Source organism: Brachycentrus maculatus, unplaced genomic scaffold, assembly GCF_059751285.1.
Source record: "Brachycentrus maculatus isolate JH-2025_06_01 unplaced genomic scaffold, ASM5975128v1 h1tg000303l, whole genome shotgun sequence".
NCBI classification, from domain to species: Eukaryota; Metazoa; Arthropoda; class Insecta; order Trichoptera; family Brachycentridae; genus Brachycentrus; species Brachycentrus maculatus.
In genome coordinates, this window is record NW_028281053.1 from 668,596 (window position 1) to 694,455 (window position 25,860).

At 34.2% G+C, this 25,860-nt stretch overlaps 1 protein-coding gene and 1 long non-coding RNA gene across 2 annotated transcripts in view; both read right to left on the reverse strand.

Annotated features, from left to right (window-relative positions):
* LOC148304798 (uncharacterized) overlaps positions 1–9,462 on the reverse strand; it is a gene marked incomplete at its 5' end in the record, with an annotated part of 152,550 nt that extends 143,088 nt beyond the window's left edge. Inside the window, one exon of the mRNA XM_088267691.1 lies at positions 7,354–9,462. Coding sequence (XP_088123817.1) covers positions 7,354–9,462 — 2,109 coding nt within the window. The remainder of the gene's footprint in view (positions 1–7,353) is intronic.
* Positions 9,463–9,466: 4 nt separating this feature from the next.
* LOC148304799 (uncharacterized) lies at positions 9,467–25,441 on the reverse strand. The gene is made up of 3 exons (XR_015838296.1): positions 24,846–25,441; positions 9,944–10,088; positions 9,467–9,843 (listed from the first exon to the last, which is right to left on the reverse strand). It is a non-coding gene; the product is annotated as an uncharacterized LOC148304799 (long non-coding RNA).
* Between the last annotated feature and the right edge of the window lie 419 nt (positions 25,442–25,860).

The following is a 25,860-nucleotide window of genomic DNA, read 5'->3' on the forward strand; positions in this document are numbered from 1 at the left end:
TCCCAATTTAACTCATTTAGCTTGTGTTGGGTCATCATAGCCACATGTGGTCGCGCGTTGTCGTGATGAAACACTGCCCCTTTTCTGTTTACCAATTCTGGTCTATCCTTTTGAAGGACCATGTTTAATTTGGATAATTGCTGACAATATCGTTCTGCTGTACTTGTCTTATCGTGTTCCAAGAGTTCAAAATACACAATACCCTTATTATTCCACCAAACACAAAGTATAGCTTTTTTTATGGATTTCGGCCTTCGAAGTTGTTAATGGGGCTTGTCCAGGTATAGTCCAATGTCTTTTTCTTGTCACGTTGTTGTACACAACCCATTTCTCATCTCCCGTCACCAAACGATACAAAAAAGGTTCATGTTTTTGTCTCGCACTCAAAGCAACGCGCGTTGAAACACGATCCAATAAATTGGCAGCCGACAATTGATGAGGTATCCAAACGTCGTACCGCGAAACCATTTCCATACGCTTCAAATGTCTTAATGCGATTGTTTGGTTGACTCCCATCATTGACACAATCTCCCTGATGGTTAGACGTGGATTGGTGTCAATTATGACCTTTAATTCGTCGTCATCAGACTTCAATGGCCGCCCGGTACGTGGTTTATCAATGAGTGAAAAATCTCCAGATCGGAATTTTGCAAACCATCTTCGTACCTGTCGAACTTTGATGACATATGCTCCATACACTTCACAAATGTTTTTGGTTGCCACACTCGCGGTATTGTCTTTACGGAATTCATAAAGTAAACAATGACGTAAATGCACTTTATCGAACGACATTTTGAAAAAATACAAGGGGTTATTACTGTACTCTGGCCAGGCCAAAACTGAATAGAAAGTAGAGGGAAAGCATCCTTTATACAATGGAATCATAAAAAAAAGAAGATACAATTCATAATTAATGAAAAAATTTTTTTTACCTGGGATCATAAAAAACGGTCATTACTTTTGCATCAACCCAATATAACACCGTTATATAACACATATATAACACCAGCACGAGTAATTAAAATGACTCATTTTTCATACTACATATCGCTCACTCCTTTCAAGAACGTCATAAATCAAAAAACTTGATTTTTCAGGAGAAGGTTTTTAAAGTTTAAGAATACAACACAATGTTTTAAAAATAAATATCAAGCCACTTATTGAACTTTTTACTGTGCAACACATATTTTTAGGTAAAACCTTAATGTTTTTTCTCCATTTGAAAAATATTTAGTATATTTCAAAAAATAATTAAACAATACCTTTTATTCAAAATGGAAAAACAACACTTTCTGCCCCGTAGCGAGTAAATATAAAGTTAAAAATACGCCTCTTTTGCTGGGATATAGTATATTTTCTAGGCATTCCGGAAACACGCACAACTGAAAATTTACGATTTTTGATTTATGACGTTCTTGAAAGTAGTGAGCGACATATTACATACATATATATATATAACACCGTTCCAGCACGAGTAATTAAAATTACTAATTCTTCATACTACATATCGCTCACTCCTTTCAAGAAAGTCATAAATCAAAAATCGACAATTTTCAGTTATGCATGTTTTCGGAATGCCCAAAAAATGTACTTTATCCCAGCAAAAGAGCCATATTTTAAACTTAATATTTACCCGATACAGGGCAGAAAGTGTTGTTTTTGCATTTTGAAGAAAAGGTATTGTTTAATTATTTTTTTTAAATAAACTAATTATTTTTCAAATGGAGAAAAAACCTTCAGGTTTAACCTAAAAAGATCTGTAACACAGTAAAAAGTTCAATAAGTGGCTTGATATTTATTTTTAATAAATTGTATTATATTTTTAAACTTTAAAATCGTTCTCCTGAAAAATCAAGTTTTTTGATTTATGACGTTCTTGAAAGGAGTGAGCGATATGCACTTAGCTTTATGGGTGTACTGTAATATGTTTTTTTTAAGTACGCGGACAATTTTAAAAAAAAAAGTATTTTTTAATACAAACGCTGTCGTTCATTAAAAATTCAAAGAACGTCTCACATTAGAAACTTTGAGTGCTGAACGAATCAATTTTTGCGGAGGCGGCCTTATCGGTAAATGAATCATGTATGACATACACATAAGAAATGATCCAATTATGAGAGGTTCATTTAATCGTGCGGTTTTATGAGTGAATAGAAAATACGAATTTCTTCAAACCGAATCGGGTGTGTTTTTTATTGGTTTTATTTAATTTTGTCCGCCTCCGTAGTGTATTGGTCAGCACGCTCGGCTACCGTTCTGGAGGTCCCGGGTTCGATTTCCGACACTTTCTGCCCTGTAGCGGGTAAATATAAAGTAAGAAATATGCCTCTTTTACTGGGATATAGTACATTATCTGGGCTTTCCGAAAACATGCACAACTGAAAATTGACGATTTTTGATTTATGAAGTTCTTGAAAGGAGTGAGCGATATGTATATAGGACTAGGACTCATAAAATCTATGTTTGTTTTAAAACTAATACATGAATTAATTTATTATTTCGAGAAATAAAAATACTTTGTGTTCTGATCCACTCACATTTTTATTAACCAACTAGTTTCGGCAACAGCCTGTTGCCCTCTTCAGGGTTTCATTTATTACTTTGAACCATTTAGTAATAAATGAAACCTTTGAACTATTTGGTAATAAATGAAACCCTGAAGAGGGCAACAGGTTGTTGCCGAAACTAGTTGGTTAATAAAAATGTGAGTGGATCAGAACCCAAAGTATTTTTATTTCTCGAAATAATATATCAATATGATCCACAAAGTTAATGCTTTCAATATTCAAAACATGAATTAATTTTTTATGCCAAGGATTTCATGTGTAACAAACATTTACTGTAATGGATTAATGGATAAACATTTTAAAAAAATGAACAAAGTATTTGTTTCATATCTATAAGCCGAGTTCCTCGAAATTCAACAAGTCTTAGCAATGCAAGAATCATAAAAATAATCAATGAAATACGTTATCATACAATCTGAGCAGGAATTGCAGTGAAAAGATAACCCGCTTAGTAAAGATAACTTGATTCTAAAAACTTCGATTCGAGGAATTAATTCATTAGTTTTATTTTTGGTATTATCAACTTCCTGACAAAAAGGATTGACAACCCGTTTCGAAAGACTAAATCAGCCAAAATTAAAAAATTAAAATTCATATAAATAAAAAATTAAAAAATAAAAAGTCAAAGTATTTTAATGTTTTTGAATTAATATAAACCCTGATGATGACAAGGTTTTTGTTGAAACCAGTAGGTTAAATTGTATTTTTTAATACATTTATATAATCCACTGACACTTCGTGATGGAATTGCATTTTAATATATTATTAAATTAAAACCAATATTTTTAGCTTTTTCACTTTATTTTTATTTGACCAGCGACCGGGTTTCGTCGTTACCGACATCATCAGACTGGTGATGTCTGTAACGCGTCACCAGTCTGATGATGTCGGTAACGACGAAACCCGGTCGCTGATCAAATAAAAATAAAGTGGAAAAGCTAAAAATATTGGTTTTAATTTAATAATATATTAAATTGTGTTAATAAAAAAGTGGTTATAACAAAGTTATTTCATTTTATAAAGTGTATAAAATGTGTCACAAAGTATCTGCGGAAAACATTCAAGAAATAAAAATTAAATTAAATTATAATTCATTAAATTTCATAGGTGCATTTTTGGGTGACGTATTTAATATATTATGTTTAATGCAAAATATGAGCCTACTTAACTGAGAACAGGCAATCAAAATTTGGAGCAATTGTATTATTTTCACAAAGCTAGACCTTTTTCCGCGGCACACCAACTAATCACCACGGTACACCAGTGTGCCGCGGCACACACGCGGCGGAACGATGGAATAGAAGAAGAAAAACCCTTATCCGCACCCACTGCATGATATAAACGCAGTATTGTCTTATTTTAATAAAATAATCATGTCATTCCACAAAGTTAATGCCGAATCAATAAATAATACAATATTGTCTTAATCGTTCACACATGAAAGAAAAGTGATCAGCCTTCCGCTTCAGATACCAGTCCAGGGTAATATTAAATAAATAATAGAGTGAAAAATATCACGTATATTTGTGTATTAATTTTAAATCAAACACAGATTTTTTTGAGTCTACTAAGTTGTATTTTACTAACAAAAACACATAAAAAATTCGTTCAACATTCGTTTGATAATGCCCTTACAAGGCGAAACAATTGTCACAATATAAATTTTTTATGTGTTTTTGTTAATAAAATACAACTTAGTAGACTCAAAAAATCTGTGTTTGATTTAAAATTGATACATAAATTAAAATGGAGTTCTACAAATTAAACGCCAAATGAATAAATAAAAATCACGTATATTTATTTCACCCCCCCCCCCGGGAATTGAACCCGGGACCTCTAGAACGGTAGCAGAGCGTGCTAAACATTACGCTACGGAGGCGGACAATGGAATAAAAGATAAATAAAAAAAATATATAAGCAAAAAAGAGTCTAATAAGAGAGGAATATCATGAAGGACCATTTGCAAGAACATATAAGAACACCAAAGGGTGACAATTATTTAAATTTAACAAAAAATTTATCATCGAGATTCTCAAACGATTTTTCTACTCCAAAATGCAAGCACCAAGCAATTTCAGCAAAACTTCAAATATTTGGCAATCAAACATTTCAATAAACTCCCTAAAGAAATAAAAAAAATAGATGAAAAATAATTGAGAAAAAAATTAAAGCTCTATACATTTAAATCTTGAAAAAATATACAAAAAAAACTATTATATCTTTTATTATATAACATTAAACCACGAGTGTAAGTCCCTCTCCAAGCACAAGAGCACAGTCTCTTTTATGGAGAGGCACAGCGAATCGAAATATAAAAGTTCTCCATATGTATAAATGAATTAAAAAAAATAATAATAAAAAAATAAAAAATAAAAATCAAACAGCGAGCATGTCTCAAGAATTATGATCCTCTTCGACCATAAAACAAACCTATAGTAGTTGCGTGATCAAAATATTTATCCGAAAACACGAAACTTCAGTTAAATTAAATACGACATTTTTATTTCCATATCTCAGGTTATATGTGACCTTTCAATTATACACAAACGTTTCTGTAATAGCAATATTTTCCATTTTTTTTTTATATTTCTTCAATTATTTAATGTTTAATGTTTAAAGAGAATTTCTAACTACGTTTAAAACTAATCTTAGATACACAAAGGTTTTCCATCTAGTATTTTTAGCTCGTAACTCCATTATAATTGAATTGTTTAATGTATAAGGGTTTGAAAAAAAAAAATATATATATATATATATATATATATATATATATATACATATATATATATATATATATATATATATATATATATATATATATATATATATATATATATATATATATATATATATATATATATATATATATATATATATATATATATATATATATATATATATATATATATATATATATATATATATATATATATATATATATATATATATATATATATATATATATATATATATATATATATATATATATATATATATATATATATATATATATATATATATATATATATATATATATATATATATATATATATATATATATATATATATATATATATATATATATATATATATATATATATATATATATATATATATATATATATATATATATATATATATATATATATATATATATATATATATATATATATATATATATATATATATATATATATATATATATATATATATATATATATATATATATATATATATATATATATATATATATATATATATATATATATATATATATATATATATATATATATATATATATATATATATATATATATATATACCGCCTCCGTATATATATATATATATATATATATATATATATATATATATATATATATATATATATATATATATATATATATATATATATATATATATATATATATATATATATATATATATATATATACCGCCTCCGTAGTGTAATGGTCAGCACGCTCAACTACCGTTCTGGAGGTCCCGGGTTCGGTTCCCAAAGGGGGTAAAATAAATAAAAGTAATTTTTTCACTGTAATATTTATTCAATATTACCATGGACTGGTACCTGAAGCGGATGGCTGATCACCTTTCCTTCATGTGTAAAACGATCATGATAACACTGCGTTTATAAGACACAGTGCCCTATGCACCATTGGGGTGCGGGTAAGGGTTTTAATAATATATATATATATGTATATATATATATATATATATATATATATATATATATATATATATATATATATATATATATATATATATATACATATATATATATTTAAATCTACGACTACCGCCGTGTCTATGGTAAAATCAGTTTGAGCTATTTTTTCGCCGGAGTGCCCGTACCACATACGGGCAAATCCGCAAAGGCCCATTTTTGCCCGTATCCGGTACGGGCAAATTGGGTAAAGGGTTAACGGTCTTTGAAAAGTTATTTTTGTATAAACCCATCGAGCGTAGCGCGATGATCGGGAAATGAAAAGTTTTGGCATTACGCGAGCGTTCTGGTTCAATTTTCAGTTTTACTGACCCGTCCTTCGGGTATAGATAGCTGTGTAAACACACCACATGGCGATCCCGACATGGAAACACATTAAACTGGTTTTACGCTACATGTAAACACGGGTTTATGGGTCTACGAATTAAATAAATTGATAAAATTGTGTGTGTTTGGTGATTAGACGATGATCGAAACGAACGTATATAATTCCGAGACAGTAAGTAGGAAAATTCGGTTATTTACAATATTTTGAGTGTTTCCATAGAGTTATCGAGTTATTTCAAGATTCGGAAGCCCTGTATATGCCCAGACTTCCATATTCTTCTTCATATATGTTGAGATAACAATTTTTCAAAAAAATTATATAAATCAAGCAAAATCCAAAATTATAGAACTATTTGATCCTAATTAATAATTATAGTAAACATACATTTTTCGATCAAGTGACTATGCTTTCTATTACCTATTTTAGTGCTTTATTCGTAATAATATAATTCAGTAAGCGTCCGGCTGCGCCGCGATCCGGATGTCACTTCACGCCCATTTTTTATAATATATGTATTGGTTTTTCTTTTTGTTTTTTTAAATATATTTAAAAAAAATATTTTTATAGTTTTTTTTTAGCTCTACCAATCAATAACTTGAACCCATTTACAGGGTTAACAAGGTGTTATTGGGTCCAAAAAAAGTACTTGTTTTATATAACTCAAAATACAATAAAAGCAACCGGAGTACCATAAAGATGAAGAGAATTGGTGTTACCTGAGCTTTGGCCATGACGTCGTGCCCGGTACGCCAGGAGGTGATGGCCGGGGTTTTCCGCTTGTCCAGCATCAGCTCGCTGGGGCACTTCTCGAAGATGAGCACGCGCTCGGCCACCGAGCCGCGCGTGAGGAACGGCCGCACCGGGCTGCCGGCCACCTTGTCGGCCTGCGCGCGGATGTGCTGCTTCTGCTGCGTGGTCAGCTCCGGGTGCGGCACCTGGTCGGCGCCGACCCGCCGCAGCCGGCCCCTGCCAGCCGGAGCCAGGGGCCCCTCCTTCTCCAACTTCTCCAGCTTCTCCAGCCTCTCCCTCTTCTCTCCATCTTCGAACTTGCTGCGAGTCTCCGTCACCTGTAGCCCTAAAGCCGGGTCTATCAAATGGGCCTTGCGGTCGATGTCTAACTGCTTGTTTGTATCTAACCTCTGCTGCGTCAGAGGGTTCTCCAAGTTATCCTTGTACTTTGTCTTTGCGTAGTCCACCAGAGATATGTTTGTACTCAAATTTGCGCTGCCGTCTTTTTCGTCTCTCGATACGACCGGTTTCTCGTTCGGGATCAAGTCCGGCTTTACAGAGTCTCTAGCGGGAGATGCCTCCTTTTTTACCATGTTTCTGGTCTTCGACGCGAATGGTACGGAGTCGCGATCTTCGCTCAGGACTACACCGGTTTTTAAGGCGTTTATTAATCTCTCTTCTTCCCTAGCCACCTCGTCCATGTAAGATGAAGAAGACGATTTTGGACTTCCGGGCAAGGTTGAATACTTATCTGGTTTCGGAGAACCCTTCGAATAATTAACTTTTTGCGGAGATTCATTGTTACTCGGGGCGCCGGATTTTTGAACTTTACTATCTACCACCTTATTTTTCAGAGGCCACGTTTGTAAATTAGGGGGTGTTTGCAGACTCAACCCGGCCGGACGCTTGGGCGCTTCCGGTTTCTGGGGTACGATATCCGGAGGAAAAGTGACTTCGATCGTTTCCGATTCGTGATTATCGTGTTGAATTAGATTGAAGTGTTTCGGGGCGATTTGAGGTTTGACTCCGATGGCAGGTTTCGGAGAGTAAGCGGGAGGGTTTTGCGTCGGAGTTGACGGCTTTACGGGAGATTTCAGGTTAGATTTTTGCACAAAAGACGGAGAAGAAGATATGGAATCGGACTTTTGCGGAGAGGTGTTGTTCTTTTCGAACTTTTGAAGGGCAAATTGAATGGAAGACGGAATAGTCTTGGATGGCGACTTATTTCTTTGCGCCGCTATTCTCGCTTTGTCTTCGTTGACAAAACTGTTTACTAATTTCTCCAAATTATTGTTATCCATGTTAGGCGCTTGAGCCAAGAGCTCGGAAACTGGGGTTACGGCGGAAGAATTCTGAGGAGTGAGAGCCGAGCCGAACTTGTCGGCGGCGTTCTGCGGGGTGTGGCAGTTGAGGATCTCCGTAGGAGCCAGTCCTCGAGACTTCCACGTCTGATAAATGGCCTCTGCGTGATCGGAGATCTGTTTCGCAATGGCCGCTATATCCTCTTCTCCCGCGTCAAACTTGTCCCTAGTGTGTTTGGCTGTGGCCGCCATCATATGATAGCCGGGCTCTATGGCGGAACGGTCGACGCTCCTCCCCGCGGACGATCGTTCCTCCTCCTTCTTCTGGCGTTGGCGGATCGAATTCAGGACTACGGAGGGGGTGATACCGGAATAGGGATCGATCAAGAAATCCGCGATTCTTTGATTTTGCAAAACATGGGGATAGTGTTGAAGCAGATAGGACAATTCTTTGGAGGACGATTCCTCTCTGTGCGAATGGCTACTCTCTTCGCTGGACGTGTTGATGATTCGTCGATTTGTTACATTGTCGATGGTGCCGATGAACTTACGACTGTCCTGTATCAGCTTCCTGATCGATTGATCCGTTACATTCGAACGGGTTTCGAAGCCCTCGGCATAATCGGAAGCTTCCAGGAACGAGTCGATGAGCGAAAAGTCTTCTCTGGCGCGTGAATCCCAAGCGGCGAAGGCCGCGTCAACTTTGTCGTCGAAGTCGGCTTCGACGGGTCTCCGTTCGGGAGGGTCCACACTCCACGCGGTCAGAGTGTTGGCGTTGACGTCCGTAGGTGTTGGCGTTGACGTCCGTAGGGGGTGATTTGTTTAGGGCGAAGGAGGACTCGGCGGATCGGCCTTGGTTCATCTGAAGGAGCGCTGGAGCGGGGCGGGGCCGGGGGGCGCGGGCGGGAGCGCCAGCCCTAAATTTAACTCCGCCGACTCTCGCGCTCGGCGGAGATTTATTTTGGTTTACGACTCTCTTCCCGACACCGGGAACCGACCACCTTTATCACCGCGCCGATACGCGGAGCATTCCTCGGCGCTCCAACGCCGGATCCGAAACGAAAACAACAATACAAATATCAAAAACACCGAATATTTATAACGAATTTACAACACATAAAGGACACTTCGCGGCGGTAATTGATCGCTAAGAGATCGCGCACCGATCGTCACATCCTAGAATGAAACGATCCCACGTAAAACATTATGCGGAGCTGGAAGATCACTTCACGATTTTCACATATTTGCCTCGGAGACGATCGCGAGAGCAACGAACTTCACTGTCGCGGACTAGGAACCGAAGCGAGGACCCGAAGACCAGATCGCGGGGTGTGCACCGAGGCGGAAGTGACGAGGAGCGACGTGCGGCCAGCTCGGCGGTCTCCGATCAACTGGCGCGGGCTGGGCGGGTGCGGGGGCACCTGTAAAAATAGACGGCAAATTCAGTGAACGAGTCTCTGGGCGAGGGGGGGGGGGAGGCGGAGGAGGACGGTCGCGGGGAAAACAAGTTTCGTTTTTACAGGACAAATGGAAAATGAATGGGGACACCATATGATTGATTGTGGGAGATAAAAGATGGGCGGAGATTATGTGGGCTCGGAAGTAAAACAGACGAAATACAATAATTTGTCGTCGGAGGCGTGATCGAAAACTTTTCGAAATTAATTAAAACTTTGTTTTAAACTAATACAGAATAATTTAATAATTTAATAAAACAGGGACAAAAGGGAAATTATTCATTAGCTTCAGACGGCGGTAATTATAACAAACACAAAACATAAAAACAATAATTGTACATAATTTTTACACTGATTTTTAACAATTTTTTTTCACGAAACTATTTTCACTTCTACATGTCATTATTGAAAAAAAAATATGTTTATTGTTTTTTTGCTGTTGCACATAGCTTTGTTTTATCTTAAAACCTACAAGTTTAGTTTGAGCATTCACTGTTCCTTTTTTAAAATCTTTTGATTAATATTTCACAATGTTTTCTTTCCGAGGATTACCAGAATTGGTGATCCTCGAAGAAAAAATATTGAGAATTTTTTCTTTTAGGGTTCATTTGGATTCGTTTGGGGTTCAAATATTGGGCTCTCCCAAAATAATAATAATGATAATAATTCCAACTAACTAACCATCACGCCTCTACGCCGCAGGGGTAAGCAGAGAGAATAGAAACCATACTAATCATCATCGACTCTTCCACATTCATGCATCTCCTCGTACATACCCACCGATTGTTTCTATTCCTGACCCGACCACTTTTTTTAGTATTTGAAATACTTGATCATGCCAAGAATTTCTCGGTTTTCTTCTACTTCCTTTTCCAACTACATTATATATATATATATATATTATATATATATATATATATATGTATATATATATATATATATATATATATATATATATATATATATATATATATATATATATATATATATATATATATATATATATATATATATATATATATATATATATATATATATATATATATATATATATATATATATATATATATATATATATATATATATATATATATATATATATATATATATATATATATATATATATATATATATATATATATATATATATATATATATATATATATATATATATATATATATATATATATATATATATATATATATATATATATATATATATCGTAATCGTACAGGAGAAAGTGACTAACTACTAAAACGTAAAATGTTCAGGAGGGCCATTTAAGTCACTTTTGCTTGGCAAGAAAATAAACAACAATGCAGTTAGTCATTTTTTACTAGTCAATATAGTATACTTCCAAGTTTAAAATCGTTTGGGATTTTTTCAGGGCAATATTAAGCTAGCAAGATATCAAATAGTCAATGATCACGTTTTTGTAAAACAATGCACTTGGTCACTTTCTCCTGTATGACCACGATATGTATATAAATGCATTTGAGTTGCAGTTATTATTTGCCATACTTACGATATATTTCTGGTCGGTTATTCTGTGTTTTGAGGGCGGGATATGTTTTGCATTAAAAAATAAACACAGGCTAATGAAATGCTCAAGAATGCACCGCATTTCATTCCTCGTGCTAATGCAGAATGCGCTCTTTTATAAACGCACTTAACCCCGTTTTTCGAACCTTTGAACGATAACATAAAGTAGATGAATTTACCATCAGAGATTCGATCAGTTTTAGTCATACAGTGCGAATTTAAGGGGATATATTCGCAAAGACAGAACTCATTCGCCGGCCAACCGCTAAAGAGGTTACACGTCTTTCCACTCACGAATGTACATTGGATATTTTTTTGTTTTTAAGAATATATGAATTTACAAAAAATATTTTTATAATTTATTTTTAACTCCTTACCTTTTTAAAAATTCTTTTCTTTTCAAAACCTTATACGTATTTACAAGAAAAACATGTTTTTTCGATACAAAAATGGTGTTTAAAGAAAAAAATCATTTACGTAAAATGTTACCTGGATTTATAGAAAAATTATTTGCGATTAAACAAAAACTGGGCCTTAATAATGAACGTCAATAATTTATGTTTATTAAAAAAAAAACATGTAAAAATAGGAATTATTGTTGCATGAATTGCATTTCAGGTGTCATTGACTTACCAGCCGATGACAAACAGTCGAAGTGATGTTTGTAATAATAAGAAACAAACATCAAATCAACAGTCGCACGTATTTTTAAAATTTAACGCTGTTAACTCTCCCTTCCCGGTGTTGTGTACCTTGTACACATAGCTTCTAATAACCATAATATCTCTATAAATATAATAAATACAAGGCTAAGATTTTAGGTATTCCTCCGTAACATATTTACGCATTGATTTAAAAAATAATATTAATAATAATCAGAATTTATCGGGTACATCGGAGGTATTTTGTGAATATCGGACTAATCCGCGTATAAACAGCGCGTGAAGAGTGTACGGGAACCGCGACACCATATTCGCATCTCACTCTTGCATACTTACACTGTGCAAGCGTGAGGAGCTCAAAGCTCAATGTTCTCTGGCTAGCTAGCGAGCTAGGGGCAGTAGCGCTTGAGCTTTCGACAAGACTGGACCTACGCTTGTTCCGTGAGCGTTGCCAGATGGTTTTTTAATGTTTTCAGCAAATAAATCTAAATTATTATAATTTTTACTTCATTTATAATTAATTAAGGGGATTAGCTATGAATGTCCATATTTTTCCGATTTAAATTTAGTTTTTAATTGTGTAGTGACTACCCAACACCGGGACGCGCATTTTATTTTAGCACCGGAAGGGAAAGGTTAAAAAATATATTTCTGTATATTAGGTTATAACTTTTCTCAACAATTGACTGAATCTAATTATCTATCTGCCTCCATAGTGAAATGGTTAGCATATTTGACTACCGTGCTAGATGACCCGGGTTTGATTTCCAGAGAGTTCAAAATAAATTTAAGTGTTTTTTCAAGAAATCGCTATTTTTATTGTGTAGTGACTATCCAACACCGGGACGCGCGTTGTGGCCCTTTAGCATTTAACCAGCGACATGTAGATACATATATAAATGCATTTGAGGTTAGGTACGTAATGTCACGCAGAGGTTAATGCAATTATGGCCGGACCAGCGAGCAGTGAACTGTAGAGAACTAAGCATGCCTAATTCAATTTGAAGCAGTGTAAAAAATCTATGAATATAATTTGAAATTATCAGAGGACGCCAGGACGCCGATTCCAAACAAAGGTGAATGAATTATCTACCTTCTAGCTTGTAAAATTGTTACGTTTTGGTGCGATTCAATGATTTCATATCGGTTTAACACAGGGTTGGTCACGTTTTGTCGCAACTTTAATTGAGATTTCGATAGGATACAGTAAACAGAATAAATTTGATTTTTTGTGCAATATTGGAAATGTAACTTCTTGGTGAGGACTTCCATATGTATTAAATATATGTAGTTACAAAAAATATTACAATTTAATTCATTTGCTAGACATTTGTACTTTTAACATCTCTTAATACTATGTCCGCCTCCGCAGTGTAATGGTCGGCTACCGTTCTGGAGGTCCCGGGTTCGATTCCCAGGGGGGTTTAATAAATATAAGTGATTTTTTCACTCTAATATTTATTCAATATTACACTGGACTGGTACCTGAAGTGGAGGGCTGATCACCTTTCCTTCATGTGTAAACGCAGTGTTATCTCGATCGTTTGATCGAGATAACACTGCGTTTATATGAAGCAGTGCCCTATGCACCATTGGGGTGCTGTAAGGGTTTTATTATTTGTTAATACTAGTTACGCTGTTCCTCACCGAAAGAGACTTAGATTTTGTGCGTCGAGAGAGATAAATGATACATATGAATGATATCAGTTTTTTTATTATTTTTTTTTTTTCTCGATTAACATGTATAAAAAGCATTTGATTAAAAAAAAATTAATATCGTCTTTTTTTATCATTCTTCATTCTTCAATTTTTAATTCAGTCTTCTTATTTAAACCCTTATATGCACCACAATGGTGCAAAGGGCACTGCATTATATAAACGCAGTGTTGTCTTGATGGTTGACTTATTAAGGAAAGGTGAACAGCCCTCCGGTGCAGATATATGTCCAGGGTAATATTGAATAAACATTAGAGTGACAAAAATAACTTATATTTCTTTGACAATTATGTGTCGGTAGTAATATTTCCTCCGCCTCCGTAGTGTAACGCTCGGCTACCGTTCTGGAGGTCCCGGGTTCGATTCCCAGAGGGGGGTAAAATAAATATAAGCGATTTTTCACTCTAATATTTATTCAATATTACCCTGGACTGGTGCTTGACGCGGAGGGCTGATAACCTTTTCTGTACGTGTTAACGCTCAAGATAACAGTGCGTTTTATTATGCAGTGCCCTATGCGCTATTAGGGTGCGGATAGGGGTTTGAAGAAGAAAAAGCATTGCAATATTTTAGGTGTGTCCAAATACTTGTTCACAAATCAGGATTATCTTCAATTATAGGAGTTATTTTTTTACAATATTTTGACATGAGAATTCAGAATTCAGACATGAAAATGCAAGAGTTTCTGCTCAATGAAAATGCTTCTTTCATTTCACCATAGATGTCTGTAGTGAAATTGTAGTGAATTCAAGCACCATGTTTCGAATTTGATCAATATATTCAGAAGTTCCAAGAATTTAAGTAGTGTGGTTGTCAATCATCGATAGAATTGGTGAATGTCACACACGGTGTAAAGTGATCACTTAAACCTATGACGGTCGTCAGCCCCGTAAACGCCCAGACTTCCATATTCTTCTTCATCTTTGATGAGATGTCAACAAATAATATCAATATTAAAACTAACTAACTAACTAACTAACCATCAAGCCGCTTCCCCGCAGGGTTAGGCAGAGAGAATAGAACGCCACACCACTCTGTCTTTGCAAACATTCTTCGCCTCTTTCACGTTCATGCATCTCCTCATACATACCCTCCGATCGTTACGACTCCTAACCTGACCACTTTCAAGTTTTCTCTGTCTTCCTCTGCTCTTCTTTCCACTTACATTCGCCTCATAAATTTGCTTTACCGTAAATATTAATATTAATATTACAATAAAATAATACGTTTAAATAATACATTCTGATTCAAGAAATTCCTTTAAAAAATTGTTTTTTAATACAAAGATAAACGATATCGGAAAATTTCACCGAAGTACTTTGTTTGCGTAACTCAAAAGAAAATTCAATCAGACTTTGAAAAGTGAATGGGGAAAAAAATAAAACGCGATCGAAAAGAACGACTCTCATCCTGTTTGCCCTCGGGATTAAACGCTGTCCTATTTAGATAGTGAATGACTTTCATTATTATTTATGGGCATGTTACGAAATGCTTTATTACCTTGTACGCAACATGAAATAGTACTTGCGTGTATAAATATACAATATATACATGTCGCTCACTCCTTTCAAGAACGTCATAAATCAAAAATCGTCAATTTTCAGTTGTGCATGTTTTCGGAATGCCCAGAAAATGTACTATATTCCAGCAAAAGAGGCATATTTTTAACTTAATATTTACCCGCTACAGGGCAGAAAATGTTGTTTTTGCATTTTGAAGAAAATGTATTGTTTAATTATTTTTATAAATAAATTAAATATTTTTCAAATGTAGAAAAAACCTTCAGGTTTTACCTAAAAAGATCTGTTGCACGATAAAAAGTGGCTAGATATTTATTTTTAATACATTGTGTTTTATTTTTAAACTTTAAAATCGTTCTCCTGAAAAATCAAGTATTTTGATTTATGACGTTCTTGAAAGGAGTGAGCGATGTGTATGTGTGCATAGAATATGATAAGAAAATTAAATAGTCCAACAATTGATGTACCTATAAGTGTGTATAAATACTATAATATCTGTATGCGTATAAACAGGGTTGTCCACCGTATAAATGTAAGACATTTTATAGGTGTCTCAACTTGATATGAATCATCTATCGTTCCCTTTATTTATGTATTTTTTTTAAGGAATAACCCCAAAACCTCTTTTTGAAGCTTGTCTGCAGGTAGGATAGTAAGGATAGGGAAGGTAAATGTGAAAAATACATTACAAATACCCAGACCAATTTAAAATAAATCTTTTTGTATTTATTTTGCACTTGGCGGGAATCGAACCCGCGACCCAGTTTACCCAACTACGCCATGGCGACTGGCATTTATTTATTTATTTTATTTGTTTGGGAATTGTACATACAAAATACATGACAACGATAAAAGCCAATGAAATAATTCAACATAAGTACCTATACGAGTATGTTATGAATACTGTTTTATATTAAGAGAGAAAAGAGAAGAGAGAAAAGAGAAGAGAGGTCAGGTGTGTGTGAGTGTAAGTGAGGTGTGTGTGTGTGTGTGTGTGTGTGTGTGTGTGTGTGTGTGTGTGTGTGTGTGTGTGTGTGTGTGTGTGTGTGTGTGTGTGTGTGTGTGTGTGTGTATGTTTGTGTGTGTATGAGGGTGGGGGTGATTGGGTAAGGGTATAGTATAAAATGAAATATGCAGGAAGGAAAAGGAAAAGATTTACTTATATGAAAGAAACCCTGGGATGCTCAGACTTCCATCTTCTTTCATATAAAGGGGAACGATATATGTTGAGACACCTATGGATCATTTTAATACTGCGGCAATGCGATGCAGTGCTCTAAGCACCATTTGGTGACCATAAGTGTAAGTAGATGAATTAAATATTATTGGAGGCAGAATACAATATTCAAATCGAATATCCCGTCTTAAAAATGTTAATCATCGATGTTTTGCGATTTGTCGAGAGAAAAAAATTGGAATTAATCTAGGTTTATTTTTTGGCAACCCTGTCCGCGGGGACGAGTGAGAAAATCAAAGGAGCGCCGACAGTACGGAAACAGTCCTGGGTTCATTACTAGAAACTTGACATGTACCGCAGAGAAATGGCGGTACACATCCGGACAGGTCATCGGACAAATATAATATACATACCCAACCAACGATCGTATTGTTACAGGATAAATAAATTTACAGATAACAAAAAGAATATAATGCCTATAAAAAAATATTACCACATACATGTAAAGCTTTACTCTAAAAGACATCGTAAGCGCCAATTTGGAGAAACACAATTTTCTTTCATTTTAATTTCATAAATGTTATAAAATGTGCCCTCGGCACGGGAAAACTCAGTGACGACAAATAATTTTAATTTGTAATAATGTTCATGATGAAAATAAATAAATGCACGAAGTCTAATATAAATTGTAAATAAAAACACTTGAGAGTTATATTTATTTTTTAACGACTAGTTTTATTTTAAAATAAGTATAATAGGTAGGTACTCAATTGGTAAAAAACAAGTGTTTTTATTTACAATTTCATCATGTTTTACCACAAAGTGAATGCCGAAACAATGAATAAAATAAGTACAATAAATAAATAAAATAAACCCCCTATAACGCCGAGACAGGTACCGTGTTATCGGGGTGGTCGTTATAGGGAAATTAATGTTTAAAAATTATATTCAAATTTTAAATTACTCATTACAGTGATTTCCGCTTTTTAAAATGTAAAAATACAATTTAAAACATTGAACCCTTATTAAATACCCTTAGATAAAGGGTACCTACGTCAACGTTGTAGGGGGGTTTACTGTAAACTCCTATCCAACATTTCAACATTAATGATGTCCAATCCTTGTTCACAAATCTGGTTGTAAAAATGTAAAATATATATTACCTTTTTTAAACCATGGAAATCGATATTCATTGCTGATATTCGTTAGTATCGTCTTTAGGGTTATCAAATATAACCGCGGGTCAATAAAGATAAGCCCTTCGGGTCAACGATACACTCAATACATCTCTATAGGTATGTCTGATTATCCGAGTCTATTCACAAACGGAGCAGTTTTCAAAAATATAATGTTTTCATATCGAAAGATGGCAGTTTTAACAGTATTGGCATGAAAACAGTACACTCGCTAAGTAAAATATCTCATAATGTGAAAATTGATACTGTAGTGACTATTATGTTCCATTTTTCTAATTTTTCATTCCGCTTTCTTTGCTCCGAATCAAATAAAGTTTTAAATTTAAGTACTTTAACAAGTACCTACGCAGGTCCCTAATATGGCTACATAATGTTTGCACTCGCTCGCCGATAGCATTATTTTCTTTTTTTTTAAAGGTAAAGAATGTTGCTACGTGAAGGAATTCAGCAGCCGTGCAGGCGTGGGTAGGTACCTACCCAACATAGACCGAAAACAAAGCAGGCACTAGGGTTGCATAATTACGTACACATATTAATAATACGGGTCGGATTACCTTTTTCAGACTGAAAAGGAGCCGTGTTGCAAATTGAAATGAGAGTGAAATGCAAATTATCTCACGAGCGGGAAAAAGATAAAGATGTTACACCACTCATGTAAAAGATATTTATTTGATGACTAAACCTTTCGACATTCTCCTAACATATGAAATTACATATACAATCCTTCAGATAATGTCCAAAACGACTCACAGCACCACCAAACCGATTTTAACAAAGAAATTCGTCATCATAATACACGAGGATAAAATAAAATGCATGTGGAGCCGATAAACACAACTAACATGGGAATAAAGTCCTTGCAATATATTGCCTATACCTAAATTGTCACCTAGAAGGTGTCATAGGTGACTACTCCACTAACGTACAAAGGCAAATAGCCGCAAGTTAAAAACAGTAGTTTTGAGATAAACAAGTTTATAGTTAACTTCAAATGATGCTTTTGCCAAAACATGTCTCAAATTAATACAATTTTGCGTTATATGGATATTGAATATCTCGGTAAAGGAAAGAGATATAAAGAAATCTGTGATTTTTATGTTATTTTATTTTTTCAGGTTCAGTACTGCAGAACAGCGTTTATTATTTATAATAATTTTGTACTTAAGTTATACATATTTATATATATATTTATTATTTTTATTTTTATTTTTATTGGACACTGTCTATCTTCACTAGGTATTTGGAGATACCTGTTCTGAGGTAGGCAGGGTATGCTTATTCTTTTTATAATACAGCTTTATATATTTTTAATGATAATATAAAAGTGGTAAGACTGAAATAATATGAAATAATAATTATAAAATGAAAGCAAATAGAGAGTTTAACTAAAAGAAAAGTAAAATCTAAAGGAGTAATATTATAAAATTAGAAAATAGGATTATATAATTTTAAAATACTGACACATAGATTAATCACACACAAACTTTTATTTGCTGCTCCAGCTGGGATCTTTTAATTTTTAGGAGCCATTCTTTTGTGTGATTGTATATGATAGAGGCCAGTTAAAAGAATGCTTTGAGCCCTGTTAAGCCAAATAACCGCAACTTCAGTTACGGCTAGTTGCCTTTACACATAACGCTCACTCCTTTCAACAACGTAATATATTAAAAATCGCCAATTTTCAGTATTGCGTGTTTTCGGAATGCCCAGAAAATGTACTTTATCTCAGCAAAAGCGGCATATTTTTAACTTAATATCCACCCGCTACGGGGCAGAAAGTGTTGTTTTTCCACTTTGAAGAAAAGGTATTGTTTATTATTATTTTTTAAATATACTAAATAGTTTTCAAATGGAGAAAAAACATTCAGGTTTTACCTAAAAAGATCTGTTGCACAGTAAAAAGTTCAATAAGTGGCTTGATATTTATTTTTAATACATTTTATTATATTTTAAAACTTTAAAAACGATCTCCTGGAAAATCAAGTTTTTATTTTATTTATGACGCTGTTGAAAGGAGTGAGCGATATATTGCCTATACCATAGAACGGGGCTACTTGAACATTGATGTGTTACTTGAGCCCAGTACAAAAAAAAATAGATCTGTATTTGGTCTACAATAATGAACGTATCGACATGCTTCATTGTTTCCCTAACAGGTGACACTTATACGTTCATTATTGTAGACCAAATACAGTTTTAATTTTTGTTATGTACTGGGCTCAAGTAACACATCAGAGTTCAAGTAGCCCCGTTCTAAGTACCTATGTAAATTGTCACCTAGAAGAAGTTCGTCCGAGTGACTATTCCACTGCTGTTTGCATAGTAAACTTGTATCATTTTTCGCGTTGTTGCGTCGCATCGTATGTATGGGTAGTAGCGCTCTGTGCCTTGGGTGCCACGTATGCCGTGAATGCGGGTGTTGCACACCACGATATCGGACAGATTGACCCGAATAACACTTCGCGTCTTGTCGCCGAAGCCAATTTCCCTAGGGCGGGCGTCGACGAGCGAGCGGCCACATTGACGGCCGAGCCAACTAATAAATAAAGCTTCAATCACCGGCCAGTCGCGGCACACTCCCATATTGCACTATAGTTCATATTATTTTTTTTTAATTATTTTATATGGTAATAAAAGTTTTTAAAAATAATTTTAATTAATTTTCTTTGCATATTATTTTTTGAAATCTCATCAAAGATGAAGAAGAATATGGAAGTCTGGGCATTTACGGGGCTGATGACCGTTATAGGCTGGTTTAAGTGATCACTTTACACACGTGTAACATTCACCAATTCTACCCATTATTGTCAAATTCTTGGAAGTTCTATATACTTATATATGAACCAATTTCGAAACATTATTCTTGAATCACTAGAGACATGAGAAAATGTATTTACAACATTTTGAGTGTGTCCAAATACTTACTAGTTACTTGAAATAAATAAATTAACACTGTATATATAGTATCATAGTAATTTTTCCATTCGTTTTCACTAGACTAGCAAAATGAATCACGTGTTAAATTGTGGATTTAATTGACAGCACTTTATGCATTGGGCAACTGCTCCGCGGGCGAGTCAATCCCCTCGTGCTAAAATAGCAATATATACATAGAACCAGACGATTACGTAAATACATTATATGTTACTGGGCATATGTGTAGAGGAGGGATAAGGTACATATGTGATTTTGCAGGAGAGGCAAAAATAGAAACCAAAAGAAGTGTCTGGAACTGGATACGATGAAGTTCAGTCGCAGGTAAGAATATTCTTTAACATTTTTACTGTTTTTTTTGTACCAAAGTGACTGCCGGATTAAACGATAAATAAAATTGTTTGCTGTTTATTCACTGATTACATCAGACACTACATTTTTCAACACAGGGATAACGATTTTTTTTACATTTTTACATCTCAACATAGGGGAAGAAGAATATGGAAGTCTGGGTATTTTCAGGGCCTGCGCGACCCGTCATAGGATTGAGTGATCACTTTATACACGTGTAACATTCGCCGTTCTTATTTATTGTAACTGCAGACAGTTGGTAGAATTTCAATCTATGTTTATCAAAAATATATAAAAAATTAAACACGTTTATGCTGTTATTTACAAGTGGTAAAAAACAAGAGTTTTATAATTCAATTTAAATAATGTTTTGGAATTACACTACTACTACTACTATCACGTCGCTTCTCCGTAGGGGTAGGCAAAGAAGATAGAAAGCCACACTCTTCTGTCCTGACATACAGTCCTAGCTTTCTTCACATCCATATACATCTAGTCATACATACCACGCAGACTTTTGACACCACCAGAATTTAGGTTCTGATTGATCTGATCGTGCCAAGTTGAGAATTATAATTGAATAAAAGTTATGGTAAGGGTTTAAAGTATGTATTAGTTTGAGAAATAAAAAGACTTTGTTTTTTGATCCACTCACATTTTTATTAAAAACCAGCTAGTTTCGGCAACAACCTGTTGCTTCAGAGTTCATTTAATGACTAAACATACATGTTTATGACTAAACATACATGTTTATGTACACAAACATACGTGAGTGAGTGGATCAAAAAACAGTCTTTTTATTTCTCAAAATTATATCGCTCACTCCTTTCAAGAACGTCATAAATAAAAAATCGTCGATTTTCAGTTGCGCATGTTTTCGGAATGCCCAGAAAATGTGCTATATCCCAGCGAAAGTGGCATATTTTTAGCATGATATTTACCCGCTACAGGGCAGAAAGTGTCGTTTTTGCATTTTGAAGAAAAGGTATTTTTTAAATTATTTTTTTAAATATACTAAATATTTTTTAAATGGAGAAAAAACCTTCAGGTTTTACCTAAAAATATGTGTTGTACAGTAAAAAGTTCAATAAGTGGCTTGATATTTATTTTTAATACATTGTGTTATATTTTTAAACTTTAAAAACGTTCTCCTGAAAAATCAAGTATTTTGATTTATGACGTTCTTGAAAGGAGTGAGCGATATATCACTATGATCCACAAAGTTAATGCTTTCAATATTTAAAATATAGTTTTAAGTATGATTTTATTATAGAAATGGACTTTTGTATGTACATTCAAATAATACTACATGGATCTGTGTAGCCAGTATCTAGCCAGCATCGTTATACGACTCGCGACGTGTGACTCTGATCTATTACGGTCCCGGAAGACTACGAGAGACGCATTTGCTGTCACGTTGTTCCTTTACAATTATATACAAATCATTACGATCAAACTTTCCTTTAACTTAGCGTACACAGTGGCGTGCACAGATAATTTTTTTAGAATAGGCAGTAGATGAAGGTAGTAAGGTAAGCTGGAACTACTTACTAGGGTAGGCACTAGGTACAACATAATAAATAATAATTAAACCCTTATCCGCACCCCAATGGTGCATAGGGCACTGCTTCATATAAACGCAGTGTTATCTTGATCGTTTACACATGAAGGAAAGGTGATCAGCCCTCCGCTTCAGGTACCAGTCCAGGGTAATATTGAATAAATATGATAGTGAAAAAATCACTTATATTTATTATACCCCCCTTGGGAATCGAACCCGGGACCTCCAGAACGGTAGCCGAGCGTGCTGACAATTACACTACGGAGGCGGACATAGCGAGTGTTTTTGCCTAGAATTTTCACTCATGAATTACATGAAATTATAGTAACTTTAAACATAAAGAGTAAATCCACTCACAAGTAGGCATAGGCTATGAAACTTATAAAGTTGAAGCCTGAGTAGGGACATGATAAACGGTGTTGCATAAGCCGTAGCTAGATTTCAGAGTCACTTGGACGTTAGGTAATTCAAAAAAAAAAAAGGTACAAAATTTTTTCCAAAGGGAATTGCATTCATCATTTTTTACCTTGCTTATTTACAACATTTTAAGTATGTCCAAATACTTGTTCACAAATCTGGATTATCTCCAATTATAGGAATTATTTTTTTAATTATAGGATGATTGTGAACAAAATGATGACATAAATTAATAAATTATTTATTTTTTCGAAATACTTATATCAGAGTTGCTTTTCTTCATAGCTAGTTATTTTACACATATCGTGCTTACCTCAGAAATGGTTATATGATTATTTATCTTTGAGTGAGCGGTATCACAAAAATATAAATGCTATTTCTTTTACCAGTTGATTTTTTTTATCCAATCGTGAATAAAGATAACGTTGCATTAATCCATTACAGTGTTCTACGCACCACCGAGTACAAAATATGGGGCGATAAAAACATAAATGTGTCTTCTTCTTCTTCTTCAAACCCTTATCCGTACCCGATGGTGCATAGGGCACTACATCATACAAACGCAGTGTTATCTTGATCGTTAACACATGAAGGAAAGCCCCCCGCTTTAGATACAAGTCTAGTATTGAGTAGTATTGAATAAATATTAGAGTGAAAAAATCACTTATATTTATTTGACCCCCCCACTGGGAATCAAACCCGGGACCTTCAATACGGTAGCCGAGCGTGCTGACCATTACGGGGGCGGACAAATTTGTCTTCAGGGCCCTACATACCAGTTCTGGTGTCACAATTAATCATTTAATAATAAATTAATAAAATTGAAATATAATAAATTGCATTTAATTACAACATATTGAGTGTGTCCAAATACTTGTTCACAAAATCTGGATTATCTCCAATTACAGGAGTTAATTTCATATTATTTTTTAACATCTCATCAAAGATGAAGAAGAATATGGAAGTCTGGGCATTTACGAGGCTGACGACCGTCATAGGCTGGTTTAAGTGATTACTTTACACACGTGTAACATTCACCAATTCTACCCATTATTGACAACCACACTTCTCAAATTCTTGGAAGTTCTATATATATGAACCAATTTAGAAACCTTGTTCTTGAATCACTAGAACTTCACTAGAGACATCTATTGGTGAGATGTAAAGAAGCTTTTTATTAAGCAGAAACTCTTATATTAGTATGTGAAGTCTGAATCCTGGATTATAATCACGACTATGACGGTCGTCAGCCCCGTAAATGCCCAGACTTCCATATTCTACTTCATCTTTGATGAGATGTTAAAAAATAATATGCATTTAATAAATTTACATATGAATTGTTTTATTATTATTATTTTTAAAAATATTATTATTATTACTAAAGTAATGTTTGCAGTCAATACACGTTGAATTTAAAAAAAATCCTACTTGTATTTTGATTCCCTTCATTATTTGACCGTCCCCACGAGCCACGGGACCATCCCAAAATGCAAGTACATGTTTGATAAATTCTATGCAAATTAAAACGCATAGGCGCAGCTCATTTCCAAAATTATTTCCTTTGTTATTTTGACCAATATTATCACAAGAATTCCATGCATAATTGATCGAATTATTTCATTGATGAACATTTTGTCAACATACCTTGTAAATTGGTTATTTGAGAATACTCGAGTTGGTGACAGCTACACAAAGCGAAAGATTTATCGATGTCTGCGTTAACAGAACAAACGAAATGTTTCAAAATTAAAAGGCAAACACAGTTTAATATTTAATCCACGTACTTAAATTTAGACACGCGTTCGTTTTAATTTATCAAAACCAGTCCAATTATTTACTAAAATATAAACAATGCACAATAATGTCCTTTTTGAAAGTAAACAATCTGTTTCTCGCAACAACACTTTTCAATCACTTCGGAGGCTGTGTCGTTAGAATAACACATGTTCATCCCAATAACTTAACTTAAACTATCTAAGTATCAAAAGTTAATAAATAATTCGGGGGCAAATAAATAATATATTGGAGCAAAACGTCCCACAGAAATCCACCCACCCCCTAAAACAGTCTACTCTTAACTAATCTGAACATAGCGCCGATCGATGCTGTCTACAAATCGAGTGTGGCCATTTAAAAAAAAGTACTGTCAACCCGATAAGATTCGAAGCAGACGTTTTTCCGAACTCGATTTCCAAATCTGTATTTCGAATGTTTGAAATCCTTACAAATACTTTTTTCTGTCATTATATATGGTAATGTGGCTAACTTTTAACTTAATTTAGTTTTACGAAAATGTAAGTGTAATCATTTGTTATAACGTAATACCCATACCCATAAAAATAAGCAAAATATTATTCATATATGTTGGAAAAATAAAGCAAGGTGAAAGTTCCTTATATGGAGTGATTATACGGGATTTATCCAAGTAAGTCTACTAAAATCAATAAATCAAATTGACATAAAAGTGTAACTTAAATGATAAGCAAACATTTTTTGAGATATAGGCAGTGATGGATTTCTAAATTTCATGAACCGGTTCGCCCTTTAGGTACTACCCCTACCCCACCCCCCTATAAAAAAATAGTTTTTTCACTTATAAATTTTTTATTCTGCACTTAAACAGAACATTCACATAACAATTGAGAATGTTCCAATTCTA